General features: G+C 41.6%; 1 protein-coding gene across 1 annotated transcript in view; it reads left to right on the forward strand.

The window, feature by feature from the left end:
• PTPRC (protein tyrosine phosphatase receptor type C) overlaps window positions 1-26,962 on the forward strand; it is a 137,561-nt gene that overhangs the window by 71,367 nt on the left and 39,232 nt on the right. Inside the window, exons 10-13 of the mRNA XM_074961190.1 lie at window positions 575-685; window positions 2,400-2,543; window positions 10,826-10,954; window positions 22,639-22,794. Coding sequence (XP_074817291.1) covers window positions 575-685; window positions 2,400-2,543; window positions 10,826-10,954; window positions 22,639-22,794 — 540 coding nt within the window. The remainder of the gene's footprint in view (window positions 1-574; window positions 686-2,399; window positions 2,544-10,825; window positions 10,955-22,638; window positions 22,795-26,962) is intronic.

Genomic DNA, 26,962 nt, shown 5'->3' on the forward strand with positions numbered 1-26,962 from the left:
CCCACATAAAGTTGGCACTCAGAGTGTGAGCAACTATAAAGTTGTTCAGCTTTTCTGGGCCTCCTTGTCTGTCCCTGTCTATAATTTTCTGAAAAACTGGGATGGAATTTTCCATATCTGGTCTCTCTAGAAGAGATTTTATGTTTTTAAATTTTTGCAAAATATTTTCAGGCATTTTTGAGTTAAGATAGAATGTAAAAAATAATTTTTTGCCATTGTAAAAAAAAATATCTAACCCATGCTATCTTTGAATATTGTATAACAGAAACTTTGAATTTGGAAACTTAGAATTTGTCACATCCCTTGTGTTCCATGAGGACTACTGGTTTAGAATTTCAAAGGCCAACATTAACTTCAATCAGTTACATGTATATTATTTTTTAATCCCTGGGTTTTTTGGGTTAATCCTTTAGTTCTTGGTTAAAGTTCTTAACATACTACTTGGTGTCATTTGTTTGTATATATTTTATATAAACAGTAGAGTCACCAAACAAGAAAATAATTAATTGGTGTGAAAAGAATTAATATTGCAGAAAATGTCACAGTAATATAAGACATGAATCCTTCTTCACAGATGGAGCTAGCTACAGATTGCAAAACAATACACCAACCAGTACATCTATACAACTCTCATGGACTAACGTTTCTAATTGCAAATTGGCCTACAAGTTTGCCTGTGAAACTGGTAGGAAACTTTTTGTACCTTTTAAAAGTTACCATTTTAAATTATTTTTGTTTTTATTTGATGGTGAATGGACAAATTTAAAGCAAGAAATATCATTTTTATCCTAAGTATAAGCATAAACTGAGATACTAGACTAGACTGCATATATATAAAAATACGGAAGTGTGAAAACATTCCCTTGTAAACAGAGTATGAGAAGAGGGACAGATGATGGACAGTAGATACTGTATGGGAACTAAAAATATATATACTATTCTATATACTGTTGGACCTTACCTGAGAATGTTAACTAATGACCAGATGGTTGTTATGCACTTTGAACTTAAAGAAAATGCCACATAGAAAACCTGTCTTCTAAATTATCCCATCAGATATAATTAATTTCTAGAGCTAGTGGGAAATGAAATTTCAGTTAAATTTCAGAAAAAAAATTCACCCTCAGCTGGGACAAAAACCAGAACCTTGAAAATTTTGGTAGAACTGAAATCCCACAATTTTTCAGTTTGGAAACAATGAAAATGTTGCCAATTCTGAAATGAAATATGCTCCCCAGGATGCCTAGCTACCTGCCAGGTGGGCTGCAGCAGTGGAGAGGTCCTGACAACCTTGGTATCTGGTGCTTTAAATTGACATAATTCTTGTCAGTTTTGTGGCTGCACACCACTGAATGAAAGCCATGAAACTGACCAGACTCTTGTCAAGTTAACAAGAGTTTCACAACTGCTATTCAGTGACCGGCAGCCCTGGAGTCCCCAGCTCTGGGAACGTCCACATAGAAGGGCTTCCCCAGAGCCAAGACCTTAGAAACTCGGGCTTCCCCAGCAGCCCACCAGACAGTCAGGCTGACAGGAAACCAGGCAGGGCCAGTTGATATTAATTAAACAATTTTTAAAGGAAATCTTTGTTGTATTGTTGTATTGTTGTTTTTTTTTATTTTAATGGAACACTATGGGTATAATCCTAGTCCCATTTGAATTCAATGGCAAAACGACCACTGTCTTCAATAAGGCCAGAATTTAACTCTTTAATTATATTTGTTGTTTTGGCTTGAGCCACATTTTTTGGACAACATTGACAAAAACATAAATTTTCCTATATATACAATTTATTACATTTTTATCACTTTAGTCAATTAATTCATAGTGTTGAGTGAATCAAAGAAACAAGAAACCACCTTGGAAGTCATATTTGAAAATAATTGGTTGTACTTGAAATCCAGATTCACATTCATAATGTCTAGACTGTCTTCACCAAGGAAGATGTGTACAAATGGTTGTGTATCATGATCATCTTTGAGCAGGATACATTGAACAGAACATGCCCCTATAATCTCAGGGGAGTTGTGTAGGGGGGGAAATGGTAAGTGCGTAACTCACCACAGCCAAAACAGAGCCTTTAATCTTAAATGAAGGAGGTACACTACAATAGGTGATGCAAGTAATGTATTTAGCTCCCTTTTTGAAAACCGATCACAGGTTTTTGATCCAATATCTATCAAGGTAAAAGGAATAGATTATGAATGTAAAACATTAAAATATTTAAAGGTGGGATTTTCAAAAGCACATAGTATTAATGTAGCATTGCCCCTGCTGAAGTCAACCTTCAATATCAAATTAGGCCAATGTTGAGCTCTTTTGAAAATCCCACCTAAAATGATAACTAGAATTTTTGGGTTTATGAAAAAGTGTTAATGAAACTTTGCATTTTAACTTAGGGAAAGATAACCAAAACATTACAGAACATCAGGAAACACTGAAAAATTTATCAGCCAACAAGAATTACACATGCACTGGGACTATATACTATTTTGAGAACACAGTTGCGCAGCAAACCGTTAATATAGAAACAGATTATGGAAGTGAGTATAATTTTTTGTTTGTTTTTTAATGTTTCTGATACAGATCCATTTTTTATTCACAGCAGCTATAGGAAAAGGATGTGAGGAGAAGGGATAAAGGATATTACAAGTCTGGTACCCAGATTCTGTTATATTGGCATAGTATAAATCCCATAGATTCGAGGAGGGAGCAGAGAGCATGGTGTTCAAAGAGGTTGGAAGAAGGAGCAAATGGTAGTGGAAGAGGATAGCATGTTTACAGGCAGGGGTTGGAGAACACAGAGATATTGATCTTGAAGAGGACAGATTTGAACATAAAATTATATATTTAGAAGTAATTGATAACTGGGTAGGAAAATGCTCTATTTATATTTAATGTTAAAGATGTGCTAGGTAAGGGAAATAGATCTCTGGGCATTTTTATATCCTTTCTTCAGGGCTTCTCTATTATCCACAAAATGCTCACAAAACAAACAATTAGAAAACAGTGGGCAGGAATCCCCAGAGCCTTTCCCTATTTCAACCAGCTAGGAGGAGGGAGAGTATACCCTTGCCCTTTGACCCCACTTCCCTTTCCTTTACAGGGGTCACTCTAACTAGAGGCAAACAAGGCAGCTGCCTAGGACAGGAGATATCTGGGAGAATGTCTGTCTGATAATGCATGGGGTTGCAGCACCACTCACTCAGATTTGGCCTTGCAGTCCCCCTTTCATGATGGAGGGGCGGTTGGACCAAATCTGAGTGAGTGGCGCTGCGACCTGATGCTTATCCCCCCGACTTCTACCACAACCACCAAACCACCAGAAGGCTTGCCATGCCTCCCTCGAAAGTCCAAAGTGTTTTCCACATGCCCATCTCCTCCTTCCTTCCCTCCCCACAGTTGAAAATCTCTGATAACAGAAAGCATTGTTCTGGTGAGAATATTGAAAATGCAAAGGGCGGGAGGAAGGCACACTGAACTTTTGCCTAGGGTGGCAGAGCGGCCTCTGTTCCTTTTATACTCTGCCCTGAGTAACCATGTGACCAGCCAGGAACTGTTAATCCTTTACTGGCTGCAGCACCTTTACCTTTGAGAAAGTGGCCCAGAGCACACTCTTTGATCAGTAAGTTTCCCCCTAACTCCCAGAAAAAAGAATGCTATGTTTTCAAGGGTTGCGTCTGGTCTTATGGAGCATTGTGAAGGCATGGGGTTGTACAGTCAGATGACTATCATGTCAGCCAAGGTCTGGTCTTCTTCATTGTCTGCGGCCATTTCAACGAAGTATGGTGGATGACCAAAGTAAAAAGCACTTTACCACCCACTGTATAGCTCAGACTCCTTCTTAAATCACCAAATAGTTTGTCTCTCTGGGTAACAGTTTCCTGCAGATGGCATAACATAAATGCCCTCCCTCTTCCAGCTCCTGGGAGAGAACAGTCTCAAGCCCCAGTTCAGAGGTATCCTTTGGCAGGATTAACTCTTTTTGTGAAATCCTGACCATATGGTACAGGTTCACTGCAGCAGATACATGTGATTTCCACAAAAGCATCCTCACAAGCTGGGAAACCAGTGGACTTTCTGGGGCAAAGCAAAACATTGGCTTGGGGAGCTATTGTTGTGGAAAACTGGGGCACAGAGTGATGTGAGTATCCCGCCAACTCCATTATCTGCCATTTTGTGGAAGGAAATGGAGAGTCTAGTAGGGCCTTCACTTTACTACCTACTGCTTTTGACTTGTCCAATTCTTCTGGTGTAATCCTCATATTTAGTCTCCATGCAGCTAATAACAGCTGAGTTAGCTGTTAGTCCTTCCCTTGATCCCAAGAGATTGCAGCACCTCTCTTGTGATGTTCTGACCAAGGGGAGCACATTGTCCAAACAGACTGCAGTTTAAGGCTGATGAACATGGAGCATCTTCTCTGTTAAATGCTGAAATGTAGCTGGAGCCCAAATGGAAGGGCCTGCATTTGGTACAGTCTGAAAGGCATGACACATACTGTCTCCTCAGTCTCTGGGCCTATGGTATTTGCCAACATCCCTTGCTGAGGTTGAGGGTAGTTATAAATTTGCCCTTCTCTCGTTTGTCCAACATTTCAACCACCTTGGGCCTGAAATAGGCATCAAACTTAGAGGAGCAATTTGTTGGCTATTGCATGTGCCAACACAGACCATAAGCCCACAGCTTCAGGGTACTGAGTGGCATAATCAATGATTACTAAGATATAGTGGCAGCTGCTAGCATAGGGCTGTAGGTGTCCTATCAGGTCCACCTCAATATGATCAAAACTGGTATTAAAGAGTAGGAGAGGAACCAAGGGACTTTGTGATTAGGCCTATGTGCTAGGCCTATTTTTAAGAAAGGTGAAAAACGTGATCCAGGAAACTACAGGACCTCTATAGTATGCAAGGTCTTAGAACAAATTTTGAAAGAGGGAGTAGTTAAGGACATATAGGTGAATGGTAATTGGGATAAATACAACATTATTTTATGAAAGGTAGATTGTGCCAGACCAACCTGATCTCCTTCTTTGAGAAGATAACTGATTTTTTAGACAAAGGACATGCAGTAGATCTAATCTACCTGGATTTCAGTAAGGTATTTGATACAATTCCAAATGGGAAATTATTAAATTGGAGAAGATGGGGATTAATATGAGATTTGAAAGGTAGATAAGGAACTGGTTAAAGGGGAGACTACAACAGGTCAGATTGAAAGGTGAACTGTCAGGATGGAGGGAGGTTGTTAGTGGAGTTTATCAGGAAACAGTCTTGGGACCAATCTTATTTAACATTTTTATTACTGACCTTGGAACAAAAAGTGAGTGTGCGCTAATAAAATGTGCAGATGACACAAAGTTGGGAGGTATTGCCAATACAAAGGAGTACTGGGATATCATACAATAAGATCTGAATGACCTTGTAAACTGGAGTATTAGAAATGGGATGAAATTTAATAGTGCAAAGTGCACGGTCATGCAGTTTGGGACAAACGACAAGAATTTTTGATATAAGCTGGAGATTTATCAGTTGGAAGGGAAAGACAGAGAAGGAGAAAGACCTGGGGATATTGGTTGCTCAAAGGATGACTATGAAATGTCAATGTGACGTGGCCATGAAAAAGGCTAATGTAGTCCTAGGATGCATCAGGACAGGTATTCCCAGTAGAGACAAGGAAGTGTTAGTACCGTTATACAAGGCACTAGTGAGACCTCATCTGGAATAGTGTGTGCAATTTTGCTCTCCAATGTTTAAGATAGATTAATTCAAACTGGAACAGATGCAGAAAAGGGCTACAAGGATGATCTGAGGAATGGAAAACCTAACTTATAAGAGGAGACACAAAGAGCTTGGCTTGTTTAGCCGAGCCAAAAGAAGGCTGAGGGGAGATGTGACTGCTCTCTATAAATACATCAGAGGGATACATACCACAGAGGGGGAAGAGTTATTTAAGTTAAACACCAATGTGGACACAAGAACAAATGGATATAAACCGGCCATCGACAAGTTGAGGTTCAAAATGAGGCGAAGGTTTCTAACCATCAGAGGAATGAAGTTACAGAATTGCCTTCCAGGGGGAGCAGTGGGGGCAAAAAACCTAACTGGCTTCAAGATTGAGCTTGATAAGTTTATGAAGGGGATGGTTTGATGGCATGTGGCCATCGGTGACTGCCAGTAACAAAACCCCCCACATGCTGGAGATGGGACACTAGATGGGAAGGGCTCTGAGTTACTACAGATAATTATTTCCCAGGTATCTGCCTAGTGGGTCTTGCCCACATACTCAGGGTCTTACTGACTGCCATATTTAGGGTCAGGAAGGAATTTCCCCCCCAGGTCAGATTGGCAGAGACCCTGGGGTGGGGGAGGTTGCCTTCCTCTGTAGCATGAAGCATGGGCCATTTGCAGGTTTAAACTAATGTAAATGATGGATTCACTGTAACTTGAAGTCTTTAAACCATGATTTGAAGACTTCAGTAACTCCGCCGGAGGTTAGGGGTCTATTTCAGGAGTGGTTGAGGTTCTGTGGCCTGCAATGTGCAGGAGGTCAGACTAGATGATCACAATGGTCCCTTCTGACCTTTAAAGTCTATGAGTCTTTAATTTCTAGAATCATAGAAATATAGGGCTGAAAGAGTCCGTGAGAGGTCATTCAGTCCATCACTCTGCATTGAGGCAGGGACAAGGAGCTGACAGGTGTTTGTCCAACCTGTTCTTAAAAATCTTTCATGCTGAGGACACCATAACCTCCCTTAATAACCTATTCCAATACTTATCTATCCTTACAGCTAGAAAGCTTTTCCGAATATCTAACCTAAATTTCCCTTGCTACAGATAAGCCAGTTACTTGTTGCCCTACTCTTGATAGGCATGAAATACAATTGATCACCATCATCTTGTAACAGCCCTAATATATTTGAAGACTTATCAGGTTCCCTCTCAGTTTTCTTTTCTAATCACTAAGCACGCTAAGTTTTTTTTAACATTTCCTCATAAATCATGTTTTCTAAACCTTTTATCATTTTTGTAGCTTTCCTCTGGACTCTCCCCAGTTTGTCCACATTTTTATTAAAGTGTTTCAGAGTAGCAGCCATGTTAGTCTGTATCTGCAAAAAGAACAGGAGTACTTGTGGCACCTTAGAGACTAACAAATTTATTAGAGCATAAGCTTTCGTGGGCGACAGCCCACTTCATCGGATGCATAGAATGGAACATAAAGTAAGATAGATATATATACGTACAGATAAGTTGGAAGTTACCATACAAACTGTGAGAGGCTAATTAGTTAAGATGAGCTATTATCAGCAGGAGGAAAAAAAACTTCTGTAGTGATAATCAAGATGGCCCATTTAGACAGTTGACAAGAAGGTGTGAGGATACTTAACTGAAGGAAATAGATTCAATATGTGTAATGACCCAGCCACTCCCAGTCTCTATTCAAACCCAAGTTAATGGTGTCTAGTTTGCATATTAATTCAAGCTCAGCAGTTGATTGTCTACAGCCAAGCTCTAAGATACAACCGCATTTGCTCCAATCCCTCAGACAGAGACAAACACCTAAAAGATCTCTATCAAGCATTCTTAAAACTACAGTACCCACCTGCTGAAGTGAAAAAACAGATTGACAGAGCCAGAAGAGTACCCAGAAGTCGCCTACTACAGGACAGGCCCAACAAAGAAAATAACAGAACGCCACTAGCTGTCACCTTCAGCCCCCAACTAAAACCTCTCTAGCGCATCATCAATGATCTACAACCTATCCTGAAGGATGACCCATCACTCTCACAGATCTTGGGAGACAGGCCAGTCCTCGCTTACAGACAGCCCCCCAACCTGAAGCAAATACTCACCAGCAACCACACACCACACAACAAAAACACTAACCCAGGAACCTATCCTTGCAACAAAGCCCGATGCCAACTCTGTCCACATATTTATTCAAGTGACACCATCATAGGACCTAATCACATTAGCCACGCCATCAGGGGCTTGTTCACCTGCACATCTACCAATATGATATATGCCATCATGTGCCAGCAATGCCCCTCTGCCATGTACATTGGCCAAACTGGACAGTCTCTACACAAAAGAATAAATGGACACAAATCTGACATCAGGAATCATAACATTCAAAAACTGGTAGGAGAACACTTCAACCTCTCTGACCACTCAATAAAAGGTTTAAGGGTGCCAATTTTGCAACAGAAAAGCTTCAAAAACAGACTCCAACAAGAAACTGCTGAGCTTGAATTAATATGCAAACTACATACCATTAACTTGGGTTTGAATAGAGACTGGGAGTGGCTGGGTCATTACACATATTGAATCTATTTCCTTCAGTTAAGTATCCTCACACCTTCTTGTCAACTGACTAAATGGGCCATCTTGATTATCACTACAAAAGTTTTTTTTCTCCTGCTGATAATAGCCCATCTTAACTAATTAGCCTCTCACAGTTTGTATGGTAACTTCCAGCTTATTTGTATGTGTATATATATCTATATCTATCTTACTATATGTTCCATTCTATGCATCCAATGAAGTGGGCTGTAGCCCATGAAAGCTTATGCTCTAATAAATTTGTTAGTCTCTAAGGTGCCACAAGTACTCCTTTTATTAAAGTGTGGCATCCAAATCTGGACATGGTATTCCAGCTGAGGCCTCACCAGTGCCAAGAAAAGCGGGACAATTACCTCCTGCGTCTTACATGGTATACTCCTGTTATTACACCCCAGAATATTAGCACAGATATTGGCAGTTGGCTCTGAGCCTATCCAAACTGCCTCCACCAAAGAGTGGCTATGGGACCCCAGTCCTAGCCCAGCACCGCCAGAATAAATGTCTAGTAATAGCTGTGTCCTGGTCTCCTATAGATAACCTAATTCGGATTGTGGGATAGGGCTGGAGGTCCCCATGGATACAGCCTATGTGCAGACACTTCCCCACCCGCAAAGTCTCAGGATGCATCCGCTGTTTCTGCACAAACATCTGGCTAGAGCCAAGAGCATCAGACCTAGGAACTCTGCTCCATTCACTGTGTCATCATATAACCTTCTGGACTCATGGGACAGTTCTTGGCCTCTGAGGTACAGGTTCAGGCATAATCATATACAGTAAACGCTGTGTTATCCGGCATGTTGGGGGAATGGGGGTGCTGGTTAATCAAAAATTCCGGTTAACTAAGAGCTATACTTACCAATGGAATACCAATTTTCAAAGAATTAGAATACAATAAAATGAATCAAGTATAAAATAGTATACAGGGACTCACCAATCCAGTAGTAGTACTGCACTGCAGAGTGGTTGGTTTCTTGAAGCATTTAGGTGTATACAAGTAAAGTTTTCTATACAGTAGCTTATCTTATGACACTGTATATCACTATGGACAGCGCATGGTGTACACCCAGATCACTAAAAATACACAACACTAAAACTATACTAAACACAATTTAATCTTTCTTTGATGATTCAGAAGGCATTTAAGGATCTTGCAGTGCCTCAGGGTCATCATTATCAACATCAATCATCTTCGTAGATGTACAAGGTGTAGGAGATTGGACTGAATCTGTAATGACCCTATGACACACCCTGGAAGCTGCTTTTTTGAATAAATCCCTGATATCAGCTTGCTTACTTGTCTTCTGCCTCTTTTGCATAGAAGTAGAGTGCAGAATGTGCAATTGCATAACCTCCTGGGCAGTATACTAGTCCTGGTGACTAGACTGAAGATTTGTATTGGAAGATATCAGAAATGCCAGTTAACAGAGCTTTCCGGTTGATAAAGTGCCGGATAACGCAGCCTTTACTGTACCATGGTGAGGCAAAAATGGTACACATGGGCTTCCTGTCTACAGGAGAAAAATACTAAAGGATCAACAGTTCTCATAGCCGGGCCCTCCTTCCCTATAGTTAGGAAACCCTTCACTCCAGGCCTCTCCTCTTTATCACCAGACCCAACATGAGGACCTACCCCTGGATTCAGTTCTTCTACCTTCAGCTTTCTTGGGCACCGCAACTGAACCCTGCGGCCTAGAGGGTTTCTTTCTCTTTAGTGTCCCTGGGATCCTCTTCTGTCCCTCAGAAGTCTAGCAGCAACCTCACAGTCCAACTCTGCTTGCAAGACAAGTTGCCTCATCCAAGCAGGTTGCTTGGTGGCAGCAATCCCACTCCTTGTTTCTTGCTGGTACGATATGGTGCTGTGCCACCACTGATTTCCTCTGGGGTATGTATTGCAGGATTATCCAGCAAGTCTTTTCTCCAAAGCAAGGGGCAGTAAAACTGGTCAAAGAAAAGGTCACCAGAATTTTTTAACATGGACAAAGTAACATGTTTTTCCTATAGCCTCATTCTTAGAAATAGCTGAACTGTTTTGACCAAAATTAAAAAAAAAAACAGCACGAGGCAGAAACCCATCATAGAAAATTTCACCCCAAAGGGTCAAAGTTTGACAAAGTTGTATAATGGGTCTTATAATGAGAAGTGTCAGGCACCCTCAGAATAGACAGTGCTACTAGTCCCCCACCATGATTATCCCTCAATGGTTGTGTGTTAAACTATTCAATTTCTACACTTTTTGGTTGCACTATATTAGTATTTGTGTAAAGTGAGTATGTAGTAGTATTCTCAAGTTGCTCCCGACAGACTCTTATGTTATTGTCCAATGAAATCTTAATTCCATCAGATACTTTTGGAAAACCAAGAGTATACTAGGCTTTTTATTGCAAATTTTCTCCTTAATTAATGAGCTAGTTATCATTTGAAAAATAATGTTTTCTTCATTAAAATAGTGTTATTCTCTCTCTCTCTTTCCCAATTTTCTAAACAGAACCAGAGAAACCTGAGCTACTTGAAGACAAAAACAGTACTTCCAAGAGTATAACATTTAGCTGGAAAGCACCCCAAAACATATCAAAAGGTCCTATCCATGGCTATTGGGTTAAGTGTCCAGCCACTGGTAAGCCTATTTTTCTTTAATATTAATCACTGAGGTGGATTGGTACATAATTATGTAGCCTCATTAGCACAATGGAGCCTTTATCCCATTGGGCCACTGGTGTTACTATAATACAAATAATCTATATAATTCCAAGATTGTCTCTCTGTCTGTGTGTCACTCTGAAGCCTACATGTCTATTGAAATAGTGTGACGAGATGGAAACATCTACAAGTATGGTTGAATGCTCTTTTTTGTTTATCATATCATCACGTTCAGTCATCACTGGGATTCACAGGCTGTTACTGTCCAGTTTTCAAGTTCTCAGCCATTTTTTGCTTCACACTTCATGCTGTTGTATGGGTGCAGTTCATAGACTTTCACCTAGTAACATAATAGTTTACCCCCACAGTCATTTCCCTATTAAGATTTTTTTCCTCAAAACTTATTTCAGTTTAGTCATGTCATTTATTTGGTTTAATATTACAGGGCTTTTCATATTTTAACTCCCTAGGTTAGATTATCAGTCATCTCATATTTTAGACAAGTAATTTTGCAGTAAGTCACAAGACATCCATTAATAGGTGCACATCCTGGGTAGTCAGTTGTGAGCAGAGTGTCTTCCATCATCAGAAAATGCATTAAATAGCCTCTTGAGTGACTTATTCCTACTGGTGTTTGTCGGAATTTTAAATGTAATGGTGGTAGAGGAATCCTTCCCGTATGAAAAAATAGATTTCAGTAGAAGGCTAAGGGAGAATAGTAAGGAAACTGTTAGCAACTCTTTCTTTGTTATTCTTTTAATCGTACACCCATAATATAACAGGTTTATGGAGGGTTGGATTAAGGCAGCACTGGGCCCCTCTCCTCCAGTTATGGCCCTGCTCCCCACCCCAGGGCAGCAGTGGGTCCCTTTCTCTCCTCCAAGAGTGACAGTAGAAGCCTACTTTCTAGAGAAACAGGAATGGTAGCAGGTGTTTTCTACCCCTCACTTCCCACCCCATATGGTAGGAGTAGCAGCATGGGGCTTCCTTCTCTCAGTCAGGGGTGACAGCAGAAGGCCCCTCAGTATCTACTTCAGTAGCCAGGATGTAGGTGCTTGGATACAGGAGCCAGGCCCACTATACTCTTCTTTTCCTGCCACACACACACCACTCAGATGGGCAGCTCACTCCTCTGATGTATTAGTTCAGGCTGCCTGCACACTCAGGTCGATGTTTCTGCGTCAGTTACACTTGGGTCATGTTTTCAAGTTTTTCTTCACAACCACAAGGGCTAGAAACTTATTTTTTTAAGTGAAAACTGAAATTCTGATATAATCCTATTCGTTTAGCAGCCACAGCCCTAAGCATGGGCCTAAAGTCTCTATGCTTTAATCCAGCCCTGAGTTGACAACCTTCTCTCTTCTTCTGGTATAATATTACAGGTTTGGGATGCAAAAGTGGCCAAATGCTGCAGTGTTCCTCCACTCCTTTGACAACCCTCTCATTCTCCCCAGGCCTGTATTGGCCATCATGCAACGAGGCACTAGCCCAGTGAGCTAGTTTCTCTGACTGGCTGGAAGTCTGGTGGGCTTCCAGTCCTGGGTGCAGCCTGGAAATGTGGACAGGTTTCATTTTAAATTGCCAGCAGGAGCCCAGGAAAAGCCATTGTTCCCCACTGCCACACAGTCCCCAAAACTCAGCTGCAGCTCTGCACTGTTGCCACTATGGCAGCTTTATTCCTTTAGCTCCTCCTGAAATTCGCTGCTGCCTGTCATGTTCTTCTGTACCAGATATGGACTGGCTACAGAGCTTACTTATACACACCAGATGTGTTCTTCATAAGATCTTTTAAGGCTCTCCAAGCTATGGCTGAAGATCATTTAAATGAGGTATTTTATGCACAGTGCCACCTAGTGGTGGAACAGTATAATACAGTGTAGCCTCCCGTTACATCCTCCCCCTTTAAGTTCTACATTCCTACCATTTAAAATATTTACACTATCATGCTGTCTTTGAAGTTCAGTATATATCAGTCTAAGTGTCTCTGAATCATACAGGTTTTCTAATTACATGACCTGAACATGTAACAACTTGGTCATCTGGCTGTCAATTAGTTGCAATGACTGGCTGTGGTCACTAAGTTGTCTTCTTCTTGCTCTGCATCTGACATCTGTAGAGCTTGCTGTGTTGATTGTTCTTTCCGAGGAACAGACTGTAGATGTTGACAGTTTCTGTTGAACTCTCCACTGCCAGTCTCCATCACATATGATCTGGGTGCTGAATTATTTTTCTTTATGATAGCTGGATTGTCCATCCCTTTTCTCCATCCAATTTGACATGAACAGACACCTGGTTCTAGACCTGGCAGTTCTCTACCTGACTGATATCTGTTGTAAAAGTGTTCATAAGCTTTTTTAGTGTGTTTATCTGGTTTGACTACTCTTTCATGTCTGCCCATTTTGGAGGTAGATACTTTTCCAAAGTTGGTTATGAGTTGTCTTCCCATCATGAGTTGTTCTGGATTGTACCCAGTAGCTGCTATTGGTGTTGATCTGTAACTCAGAAGAGCAAGGAATCCATCTTCCTGCTGTAGGAGTTTCTTGGCTGTTTGTGTAGCTCTCTTAGCCTCTCCATTCACTTGTAGGTAATGTTGGCTGCTAGTAATACGATCAAAATCATATTTCATTTGGAATAACTTAAATTCTGCTGCAGTGAATTGTAGTCTGTTATCTTTCAGAGTAGCAGCTGTGTTAGTCTGTATTCGCAAAAAGAAGAGGAGTACTTGTGGCACCTTAGAGGCTAACAAATTTATTTGAGCATTGAGTCTGTTATCTGTCACTAGTTGTTCTGGAATACCAAAGTGAGCAACAGCACACTTCAGTTTCTCAGTAACACTGTGACATGTTATGTCTTTCAGGTACATTATTTCTATATACTTGTAAAATAGCCTGTGATAACCAGGTAATGATGTCCTCCGAATTTGCATAATTTCACAGTTAGTCTTTTCCAAGGTGTTTCTGGTAGAGATGTTAATATGCTGTATGGTTCAGCATTGTCTCTTAAATTTATTTGTACTGAATCGCCTTTCAAAAGTCCAATATCCATCAAATCCTCCATCAAGTTCTTCCACATTACTCACTAGGCCTGGCTGCCATGCTGCAGCTGAGAAGGTTGGTCTTTGATCACATGCATGCTGAATACATAGCTTTTGTCTCTGTAAATTGTTTCTGTTGTGAACTGGTCCAAGCAGTTCAAAATACCTCTAGGGCTACTCAGAACTGTGTTAGGTGACTTCAGCTCTGGGAGGGGCTGGAGGTGATTGTAAGTCCCTTCTGAGATGACTGTGACACCAGCTCCTTTTAAATCAATTTTAAAAATCAATAGTCTTGGCAGGAATATTCAATTTCATTCTCCAGACCAGCTCTATGTCATCACGAGTAATAGATCCCAGAAACAATGGCTCTTGGTTGTCTGTAATATGAGTCAACTCCCTGACTGTTTTGGTGCTGCAAACAGCTGAAAAATGTCCGTATTTCATGCATGTATTACACCATGCGCCTCTCGCTGGACATGCATAATCTCTTGGGATATGACTTTTTTCCATACCTTGTGCACGTAGGCTGGAATTTGTCCCTCTTAGGCTACATCTACACTAGAAGCGCTGCTGCGGCACAGCTGCATCAATGCAGCTAGACCACTATAGTGCTTCTGGTGAAGGTGCTCTAAGCCAACAGGAGAGAGCTCTCCTGTCAACTTAATTACCCCACCTCCCACCGACATAGCACTATCCACAGCGGCGCTTAGGTTGGTATAATTTACATTGCTCAGAGGTATGAATAATCCACACCCCTGAGCGATGTAGGTTATAACAAAGTAAGTGGTAGTGTAGACAAGCTCTTTGCCTGGAGTTCTCTCTCCTTGCCTCAGGGGTTTAAGGCTAATGACTTTTAACACTCGTGTCTGTTTATAGCTTCTAAGCTAGTTTCAGGTTTTTCAGGTTGCTCCTGCTTTTTGTGCTTTGCTATCTGTATAGCTGTGGCTGGGGTTAAATCACTCTTCTATTGTAGCTGTTGTGAAAGGCTTTTAGTTGATAACCCAGTAACCAGCCTGTCTCTGGTATTTTCATGTTTTGCATTCCCAAAATCACAGTTTTCAGCCAATAAATGCAGAGCTCTTATAAAACATTCAACATTTTCACCTGGTTCCAGGTGATCCTGGCAATTACAGGTCAGTAAGCCTGACTTCAGTACTGGGCAAACTGGTTGAAAATATAGTAAAGAATAGAATTGTCAGACACATAGATGAACATAATTTGTTGGGGAAGAGTCAACGTGGTTTTTGTAAAGGGAAATCATGCCTCAGCAATCTCTAGAATTCTTTGAGGTGGGTCAACAAGCATGAGGACAAAGGGGATCCAGTGGATATAGTGGACTTAGATTTTCAGAAAGCCTTTGACAAGGTCCCTCACCAAAGGCTCTTAAGCAAAGTAGGCTGTCATGGGATAACAGGGAAGGCCCTCTCATGAATCAGTAACTGGTTAAAAGTTAGGAAAGAAAGGGTAGGAATAAATGGTCAGAATGGAGAGAGGTAAATAGTGGTGTATCTCAGGTGTCTGTACTGGGACCAATACTATTCAACATATTCATAAATGATCTGGAAAAAGGGGTAAGCAGTGAGGTAGCAAAATTTGCAGACGATACAAAACTACTCAAGATAGTTAAGTCCAAAGGAGACTGTGAAGCGCTACAGAGGGATCTCACAAGATTGGGTGACTGGGCAACAAAATGGCAGATGACATTCAATGTTGATAAATGCAAAGTAATGCACATTGGAAAACATAATCCCAACTATACATATAAAATGATGGGGATAGATGATAAGATGTGGGGCAACCACATCTGCACGCAGATTCAAGATATGGGCATACCATGGATTTATATAAAGGCAATATGATATTTTCTATCTGATTATCTACTGTGACACACCCAGACTGGTTAGGTTCAGGAGTCTGGAAGAAGGAAAACACACTGGACACTGGATGAATAGTTTTCTGTTTCCTGAGTGACCAGAGCAGGGGTCAGAGCAGCCAGAAAGGTGCTAGAAGCAATTAAGTCAGGCAGACTCCAGAAGATACCTGGAACCAATTAAGAACTGATTAGAAGCAATCAAGTGAAACAGGCTAATCAGATCACCTGAAGCCCATTTAGAACCAGCCGGGACCAGTTGTGGGAAGACTGGGAAAAAGAAGGTGCTCACTAAAAGAGCTGGAAGAACAAGCGTGGTCAGGTACCAAGGAGGGTGCTAAGAGGAGCCGTTTGGGGAAGTAGCCCAGGGAAGGGCTATAGCTCTGGTAGTATAGGAAACTACCTGTGCCGCTGCCAATTAGGGTCCCTGGGCTGGAACCTGGAGAAGAGGGTGAGCCCCCACCTTTACACAAACTCTCCCTGAGAAGGAAGACAGGGACTAAAGAGAGTTCTTACACCAAACCCATTGACTGGCCAATGATGAAAGTGGCTCAGTAATCTGTAATCCTTGCCTCTAGGAGGGGAGAGAGGCTACACTGAGGGTCACAGCAAACCTCTGAGGCAAACCCTAACTGCCTAGAAGCACAGGACGCCCCCGAGGCAAAGCCAGTGCTCTGCCACACTACCCCTTTCTTAATGATTTCCAACATTCTGTTAGCTTTTTTGACTGCCACTGCACATTGAAGGGATGTTTTCAGAGAATTATTCACAATGTCCCTAAGATCTTTCTTGAGCGGTAACAGCTAATTTAGACCCCATTATTTTATATTTATAGTTGGGAGAATGCTGCGTGCAGATGTGGTCGCCCCATCTCAGGAAAGATATATTGGAATTAGAAAAGTTTCAGAAAAGGCCAACAAAAATTATTAGGAGTATGAAACAGCTTCCGCATGAAGAGGGATTAATAATACTGGGATTTTTCATCTTGGAAAAGAGACGACTAAGGGGGGATATGATAGAGGTCTATAAAATCATGACTGGTGGGGAGAAAGTAGATAAGGAAGTGTTATTTACTCCTTCTCATAACACAAGAACTAGGAGTTACCAAATGAAATTAATAGGCAGCAGGTTTAAAATAAAAAAGGGAGTATTTTTTCACACAACAGAGTCAACCTGTGGAACTACTTGACAGAGGATGTTGTGAAGGCCAAGACTACAACAGGGTTCAAACAAGAACTAGATAAATTCATGGAAGATAGGTCCATCAATGGCTATTAGCCAGGATGGGCAGGGTTGGTGTCTCTAGCCTCTGTTTGCCAGAAGTTGGGAATGGGCGTCAGGGGATGGATCACTTGATGATTACCTGTTCTGTTCATTCCCTCTGGGGCACTTGGCATTGGCTACTGTCAGAAGACAGGATATTAGGCTAGATGGACTTTTAGTCTCATCTAGCATGGCCATTCTTATGTTTTTTTAATTCTCTGATGAAAACATAGACTTTCATAAACCATATTTCTGAGGTATAATGTATTCATCTAGTACAGCCAGAACCCTTTCATAGTCATCTTTGTGACAGTCATCAGTAAAGCCAAAAGATTTAAAGATATGCTCTGTTTGCTTCCCGATAGCATTAATTAAAGGTGATATCTGTATATGTCCAGTTTCTTTGTGAAGCCTGGTAGCAATGCAAAATCTTGCAAAAATATTGTTTCTATTGCACTGTCCATTGTGGAGGCTTTTCAAAGCTGAAGTTCTCTGGGACATTAAAGAATGGAATGTTGATAAATCTTGCAACCTTTGTTGCTGTTCCTTCTGTCTGTAACCTTTGTTGCTTTGTTCCAGTTCTAAATTTATTCCTGGCACCACATCATGTTGTTCTGCACCAGATATGGAGTGGCTACAGAGTTTGCTTATACACATCAGATGTGTTCAGCATAAGATCCTTCAATGCTCTGCCAGCAGAGATGACCTGTACCTGATGATAATGGAGGATGGGGAGGGGCATGTGACCAACTCATGCATTACCTCTGGGAGGAACCTTCCACCCCACCTCCCTGGGCCAGGGTAGCCAATCCCTCGGGCTCCTGGGAGGCTGGGGCCACAGGAACTGGGAGCACATACTTCTGGGATGGCCTGGGCCCAGCCGGGAGTGGGGACTGGGGGAGGGAGGGGCACAGGCAATGCCCCTACTTCAGGGTTGAGCAGAGGGAACTTGTTCCCAGTGCCTTCCCCAGCAACTCTGCTCCCAGCCCGGGACCACTGCTCTCTCCCCACCCCACCAGAGTTACCTGCTGGAGAAGAGGGGGGCTCTGTCCTTCTCACTCTGTGCCTCAGCATGTTTCTGGCTTACGCGGCTCCTCTATCCAGAAGTCAGATCCAGACGGGGAGTGGAGGAGGCAGGACAGAGCTGCTTCTCCTCCTGGGTGAGGGTGGCTGCTCCGGGGCGCTGCCTCTGTACAGCAGAGCAGCTGCCTGCAAGAGCCCGGCTGGGGAGGTGGCAGCGGCTTGCCCCCTCCACTCCCCGCCTGGGCCCAGCTGCCAGGGAGAGGGGCTGAGCGAGGGGAAAAGTGCCGTAGGGGAGGTGCAGTGTGAGAAGGACAGAGCCCTCCCCCCAGCAGGCTGAGCAGAGCAATTCCTGCAAGGGCAGTTCTGTGTTTACAGAAATCTGGGGGACATGCAACCCCGCATTTCCCCGCCAACCTCACCTCTGCAGGTATGGCTGAGGTTCATTGCATGCAGTGCCATCTTGTGGCTGAAAAGTATAATACAGTTTAGTACTCCATTACTCTGCTACCACAAACACATGAGGCCTCCTTTCTCGTGGAATATCTGCTCCTGGGCATCTGACTAGGCTGACTCCCCCTGCCCCCAACAATCTGACAGATACTTGGGACTTTCTGCACCACCAACCTCTTTCCAAAGTGAATATAATAGAAAGTGGCAGCAGCCCACATTGAATGGGAAGCTAGGAAGCCTGGTCCAACTCCCAGTTCTGAGAGAGCAAGAATGTTGGCAGTGGCAAGAAAGGACAATAAGGAATGGATTGTTGATGTTGGGATAAGAGGTGAGTGTAATATGGGGGTCTTTATCTGTTAGCAGCAGAATGGTGAGCCAGGCCAACCTAGCTCCATCCTCTCCTATGCTGTCACACCCCACTGTATTTGTCAAGCCCTTGTCAAGGACCAACTCCTCCTTGTTGGGTCCTCAGTAGACTCTGTCTCATTTAGGATAATGGGGAAGCAGAAGTTCTGTGGCTCCACGAGGTGCTAAACAGCCCTAGTTCTCCTCAGTTTAGGACCTTTTCTCTAACAGTCCCTGGCTGGTGTACATAGAAGAACACAGCTCTGCCTATACCATTGAGTTCCAACTCAGGGCTCTTTTTTAAACAGCCAGAACCAGTCCTCTTCAGTCCCATGCTGTTCCCTGAGTTACTTCCTACCTCGGTGGTCTTCTCCAGCTTCTTCTCTTGCTTCTCCCTCCTTGGTTGGTTGGTTTGTCAGGCAGCTTCTCACTGGTATGCTTGAGGGATCCTCTCTCTGCAGTCCCCACTCTCTCTTGCCTTGCAGCCCTTTTATCCTCACAGCTGCTGTGGGGCTGCCAGTGAGCTCTGGCTGAGCAAGCAGGCAGTTGATTTGTTAACCCTGTAGTTGCTGAGCCAACATGGGGTATGTAGACCATATGATGGGGGAAGGGAGGATTGTTGAATTTTGGGGGAGAGGGCAAAAGGATAGGATGGATCATTTTGGATATGCATGCATATACACACACACACACCTTTCAAATCTGTGTCATTGGGGCAGATTTCTGAGGGCTGCACACAGTCTATCTGGCCCAGCTTGCCTCCCTCGCCCACTTCTTCTCTCCCCTGCCCATTTCTGCTCTCAGTTCTTGAAAAGCTGAATTTGGAATCTTACCATTTTCCAGGTCATGAATTCTGGCTCCCAAGCTACCAGGCTCGTGGCTCCTTCACAGCCCAGGCTTCCAGGGTCTGTAGCTCCAGGTGGGCTACTTCAGAGTCAGAGCTGCTCCTAGGTCTTCCAGGGTCCCAGCTGACCATAATGCCATTATACAAACCAATAGTGCATGCTCACCTGGAATATTGTTCAGTTCTGATCACCCTGTCTCAAATAAGAAATAGAAGGGCTTCCTAGATGAGTAATGAAAACAGAAGCATGGAAAGATTTCACCATGAAGAAAGAATGAAAGTGTTAGAACAAAAAGAGGAGACAGTAAGAAAGGATATAATAGAGGTATATAAAAATGGATAGGAAAAAGAAGATAAATCAGGCACTCTTGTTCACCCTCTCAAAATACAAAGCAAAGTTGAAAGGTAAGTAATTTAAAACCACTACAAAGAGAGGGTTTTTTCCAGTTTTTGTTTTTATATATTTTGCACAATGCACTTTGATAATTTACTTATAAATTCAAATAAATTAAGTATTAAGATATGGAGTTTTTGTCATAAAATACTGAGTCCTTAGGCTAAGCAGGATTCAAAAAAGGATTAAATGTTTCATAGATTACATCCAAAAAAGCTACAATAAAAAAATGTTAAGGTGGCAAAGTCAAGCATTCAAAAGTTAGGAAATGCCAAAAGTATGGCTGCCTGTTCAACTTTAATTCAGGCCCAGTGTGTATGCATTATGTTAGTCTTTAGTTACATAATCACATGCTATTTTCCCACAAGACCCTTCTTCATTCAGTGTGCAGGGTGGATGATATTCAGCGAATAGTGCTCAATGTTTCTTTTTATCCTCATCATTCAGTGTGTGGCACCCTGCCATATTTTCTACACATCGTTCACACCTTGCACTGAATGAAGAATTATTTGTTTCCTCATCGGCTTTTCTGTGGTGCCATCACTGAAAACTTAAAAATTAAAACAATAAAAATTTCATCATGTGGAACCACAATGAGTCACCAAATTGGTCATAAGCAGAACAGTCTGGAATTTTTTTTCCGAAGTCTCTGAATTTTTGGAAAAATATTTTGGCTGAAATCACAAATGTTTTGGCCAAAAACTTTAATTTCTATTGAAAATGTGCTGCTTGCTTCACACGAGATGTAGTTTGGGAGTCTTATGCTCCTATGATGCACTTGCTTCCCTCACTAAGAAGGGAGAAAGTGGTGTATCATGGAAGATGTAGTCCAAAGAGGGAGCCCAGCCTATAGAGCAGATTGAGAGCATAAGGAACCTGAACTACAGACCCCATAAGACATTGTGGTGCCATTTTTAATCACAACTTTTTTTTGTCTGAAATATTTCAATTTTTGACATTTTGATAAAATATTGAAATTTTCCATGGAAAACCAGACACTTTTTGCAAAAAATGTTTAGTCAAAAACCCAACTATTCTTCAAAAAACAATATTGAAGGAAAATTTTCAAACAGCCCTAGTCATAAATAGGTTTGGGTTATTTAGATCTATAGTACAGTTGTCTACCACTTGAGCTGACTGAGTAACTAGTAGCACTAGAAAGCTGCTATCTTAAATATGGACCAACTCCTAGAGAGCGATGGAGACAGTGTGTTTTACAACTATTTGCTAGACAGAAGAGAAACGTTAAGACTTTGTAATAATGGGTTCAATTCCAGGTTCTGGAGGGGAAAGTGCACAAGTGGTTACAGAATCTTCTGCCCCTGTCCCCTTCTGCTCTTATCCCTCCACCCCAGCTCCTGCCCATGAGTCCTCCTTACTGATACCCCCCTGGCTTCTGCTTGTCTGTCCCTGCCCAACTCTTTCCCCATTCTCCCCACCAGTACTGACCCCTTGCCACTGCCCTCCCCAGCTCTTGCTCCCCGCCCTTTCTGCTCCTGCCCATGTTCTCCCACCTTCCCTGCTCCTGTTCCCTACTCCACAGCTCCTGCCCCTCTCCCATCTTTTGTTCCTCCCCCCTCACTTTTGTCCTCCTTTTTCCCCTTTCTAGGGTGACCAATTAGCAAGTGTGAAAAATCATGACAGAAGTGTGTGTGTGGAGTGGGGCATAATTGGCACCTATATAAGACAAAGCCCTGAATATTGGGACTGTCCCTATAAAATCGGGACATCCGGTCACCCTACCCCTTTCTGGTTCCTGCTCCTTAACCCATCCCCCAGTCTCCTATCCCATCTCTCTCTGGAGCTCCTGCCTCTGTCTCTGGTGCCATGCATAAATTCCCCCTCTCTCCCTTCTCCTCATCCTTCTGTACTGGAGTCAGGTAGCTTCCTCATTTCCTCCACTGTGCCTGGACCCAGCAGGGGGAGCATTAGGACAACAGGACAGACAGCCTCCCTGCCCTCAGTTACTGTGCTCAGCAGCCAGGAGCCGCAATTGTTTAACCATTGAAGCCCTGGGCTGGAGCATGGTCAATCACTCTCTGGGGATGGCACATGCAGAGTATGGTCTACATGTAGGAGCTGTGAGAGGCTGTATCATGCTCAGTACAAATGAAATCTTAAGCAAATGTAGCTGCCAGATTCTAACAAAGCTGTCCCGAGCATGTACAAACTGAGATTTTCAGAAGTTTATGACTTGGCCAAATTTGGGTGCAAACTTTGAATAACATTCATAGTTATATTACATAGACTAAAAACATATATAAGGCATGTAGACCAATGTTTCAGAGCAAAGGATGACAACTAATCTAGTATTGACCTTTGCTAGACAATAGGAAAATGAATGAAGATGGATCTGTGGCCTGATCCAGTATAGCAATTCCTATATTACTATTATGAAGTCTTAACTTAAGCTTTCGATTTATTTATTTATTTTACAGTCAACGCGTTTATCAATGGGACCATTTTTTCCTGCTCTAACTTAAATCCTTACAAACCATATAAGGTGTCAATAGAGGCATACACAGTAAGCAAATATTCATCAAACAGATTTTATGGGGATGCTGTAACTACAGAATTGTGGACAAAACCAGCACGTAAGTTTATGTATTTACTTACTTTTACTGAAAATTCAAAGAACTAATGTATGAGAAGAAAAATATATTTCACTTTTGTTTCACTATTTCTAACTTGTTACTTTATACAATTTACATACAAATTAAAAAGAAGAGATGCTAGAAGATATCCTTGGTGTACTCCCCTAGAAACAAGGAAAATGTTAGTACATTCTCCATTGCCTTTAGTTCTTACCCTAGCCATATTGCCCTGGTGTAGAGCCTCCAAAATATACAAAAGTCGTAGATCAATACCCATCCTTCTAAATTTTGCCCAAAGTTTGTCTTGGTTAATAGAATCAAATGCCATCTTTAGATCTATGAAGGCTGCATATAATCTAGTACCCTTAACCACAATATATTTATAAATTATATAAAATAAAACAATTATTAGTTGTGGCTCTACCTGCCCTAAAGCTGGACTGCTCTTTGTGTTATAAATTAGCCTTTAAAACTCATATTTCAAGTTTAGCTAGTAAAAATCTGGAATAAATTTTCCCTGCCACATCTACCGGACTAATAGGTCTATATGAAGCAGGATTCTTTCCATCCCCTTTTTTAAAAATAGGAACTATGATACTGGACTTCCAGCCGGAGGGAACCCATTCAATATAATTAATGACAGGAAAAAATTTAGCCAAGACTGGGGACCAGCAATCACCATTTTCCTACAAAATTTAAGCAGGGAGAAAATCTTCCCCAGGAGCTTTTTTCTGAGATTGGGCTAAAACAAATGACTGGACTTCACTGTCTGTTACTGAATGCCAGAGTGGTATATCAAAGAGATTATTCCTTATTGCATCAACTATGGTAGAATTAGATTTAAAAAAACTGGTTGGAGGGAATCATTAAAGACCGGGCCAAAATGTGCTCTCTAGTCTTCACCATTAATATGTGGTTCCTCAACTGGAATATATCTACCAAAGCCCAAGACTTCTTCAAAAAATGGAAGAATTTTTAGCTTTAGCTGCTACTTTATAATCTTTCCACAAGGATCTTAAATATTATTGTTTTTATGATATAGTAAAGTTTATGTCCCCTTCTGGCAGCTCCTAGATTTTGAAGTAAGTTGGGAGAGGGATTGCATCTTATCCTATTAGCTATATGTGCTAAAGCAGAAGTTTGCTTCACACAGACCACATAAAACCAAGTGAGCTTATCTTTTAAAGCATTTTTGGGATAATTAAAACCAATTTATTTAGAGAAAGTGGTTGCAAGGACTTTACCAGCAACTCGTATGATTCACACATTTGAGATGAATCATGTTACTTAATAATTATGTCTCTAACATCAGAGACCTCCATCTTCTTGATAATTTATTACAAATGGCTGGGGTCCTTTTTAGTCTTTTACAACCATGTTATTCCGAAGGGGTTAAGGTATTCTGACCATCAGAATTATAACTCTCTCGAAAAGGGCACATCATTCATAATTATAGACAAAGAGGTTGGTGGTTGCTGTCTGGGCAAGAAAATATAAAGAAATCCCAGTGGAAGGACCAATTAATTATAGGGATAATATATGCCACCAGGAGATGAAACCACCACCAGAAGACGAAATATAGGTAAAATGTTCTTCTCTATCCCCTATACTTTGTCCTTGTACAGGTATTGGATTTGATTTATCTAATAAAACCTTTAATTTTGTCCAGACCTAACCACCTCTAGAACCTCTAGAGTTTTGAGGGGTTCAAAAATATCCTCAATGTTTTCTTCCCCTGATACTGAGTTTGTTGGAGGACCTATTTGAGCATTAAAATCTCCTAAAATTATTATATGAGCCATTTGTAATGGAAGACCTACCATATCAATTTGCTCATCCAGGCATTCCCACAATGACTCAGAATAAAATGGGAAGATATTGGGCAAGAAAAACATTGACTATTAAAATTTGGAGGTCAGGAGAAATTATTAAAAATATAGCCTGAATGAATGCCCTGACACTTTGGGTATGTCTACACTGCAATTAAAACCCCTCAACTGGCCCATGTTAGATGACTCAAGCTCAAGGGGCTTGGGCTAAAGAGCTGTTTAATTGACATTTAGGTTTGCAAATGTCTCAGCTGCAACCTGAGCCCAAATGTCTACACGGCAATTAAACAACCCGGCAGCCCGAGCCCCATGAACCCAAGTCAGTTGGCACAGGCCAGCAGAGGGTTTTTAATTGCAGTGTAGACATAACCTTTGATTCTAAAGGTAAAATCTGGGCTTTCAGGTGTAAGGAAACCATGATGACAAGTCCTCCTAATACATAACCCCTTTTTGACAATTGACCTCATCTGTGGAGATAGGGTTCAAAACCAGGAAAGACTGATGCCAGACTTAGCTAACCATGTTTCATGTAAAAAGAAAAAAATCAAATAAGTTTTCAAAAACTTAAAAATCTCCATATAAATTAATCTTATTTTTATACCTGGACATATTCCAGGACAAAACTATGTGAATTATTGTGGTAAAGGCTCTCCCTAGTAGAAATTGGGAAGGAAAGAAATTGGACAGTCTTTGCCTTGAAGATTATGTGCAACCCCTAGCTCTCCAGATGTATCCTCCTCCACTGCAGTCTAAATTAACTGATTTCTTCTCCAAGAAGCAAACTCCCCTACTCAACACCAGTTCTGATTCTCCTGACGCTTTTGAAGTCTGTGGGGAGGATACCCAGGAAATATCTTTACTGACTAAGCACTTTATGGATAAGGATCTTACAGACTTATGAACAGCAGGAGCAATAACTACAAACCTATATCATCAGACTTGGTGGATCATGACCGTCCTTTTAATGATTCTCAATTCCCATTGGTTTTATCTTTGTTGAAATCTCTTATGGAAGAGCTAGCGAGTAGTAAGAACTCTCCCTTTGAATTTAAATTTTTTTTGGGGTGGATTATGGCGGGATTGGTCTAACTGGCAAGTTAGATGCATCCACCATCCAAGTCTGATCTGGAGAAGGAACAACCTAAACTATAGATAATTCAACTCAGATCCTGGCGTGGCATTGGTGTGTGGCTGGAGGTGTCTCTTGGGCTAGCTTTCCCGTTCTCTCTACCCAGCCTCTCTGATGTCAGTTCAAAACTGCTGGAGGCTCTCCTCACACACATAGCACAAGCATCTGGCTACTGCTCTGGGGGTCAATCAGAGTTGGTTCCCTGCCCTGTGAGGGCAGCGGGACCCGGACCTAGGCACTCGGTCTTGGTTTCAGTCCCCTCCCCCACTAGGCGCTGGATGCCAAGCCCCATATGGTGGCAAGGTGTGTGCAGTGCTGGGAGGTCCCCTAGCGTTTTCAGTCTTCTGGCTTGTCTGTGCTGTCAATTAGGCAGCCCTCCTCACAGAGCATTCACAGCCCAGAATTTCATTCATAGTGAATGAAGATTTCTGCAACCTTTCATTAGCATAAATAAATAAATACATAAATAAAATTTAAAAAATAAAAACCCCTAAATGCACTTTTATGAAAAAAATAAAAAGTAGGGTAAAGCAAACAGACACGACTTCCTGCCATGTTTTTCTAAATCAGTGGTTCTCAACCAGGCATACGAGTATCCCTGAGGGTCTTCCAGGGGGTATCGTCAACTCATCTAGATATTTGCCTAGTTTTACAACAGGCTACATAAAAAGGACTAGTGAAACCAGTACAAACTAAAATTTCATACAGACAATGACTTGTTTATGCTGCTCTGTATCCTTTACACTGAAATGTAAGTACAATATTTATAGTCCAATCAATTTATTTTATAATTATATGGTAAAGATGAGAAAGTAAGCAATTTTTCAGTAATAATGTGCTGTGACACTTCTGTATTTTTATTTCTGAATTTGTAAGCAAGCAGTTTTCAAGTGAGGTGAAATGTGGGGGTACACAAGACAAATCAGTCTTCTGAAAGGGTACAGTAGTCTAGAAAGGTTGCGAACCACTGTTCTAAATCACTTTATCACAGAATATTTACTGGGAGTTTAAGTATTTTTTTATAAATGGGCGTTATCAGACTCACTTGCACGCACATGGAGAATGTCTTTGCGAAACAAGCTCTTGCTTATAACAGTATCCCAAATGGAGAATCATAGGAGGAGGAAATGATGCATTACTGTGCCATTTATCTTTATATGAAGGATCACAGGCAGAGTTCTCCTATCACACAGTCTCCTATCACATAAAA

This window comes from Natator depressus, chromosome 8 (genome assembly GCF_965152275.1).
Source record: "Natator depressus isolate rNatDep1 chromosome 8, rNatDep2.hap1, whole genome shotgun sequence".
Classification (NCBI taxonomy): Eukaryota; Metazoa; Chordata; order Testudines; family Cheloniidae; genus Natator; species Natator depressus.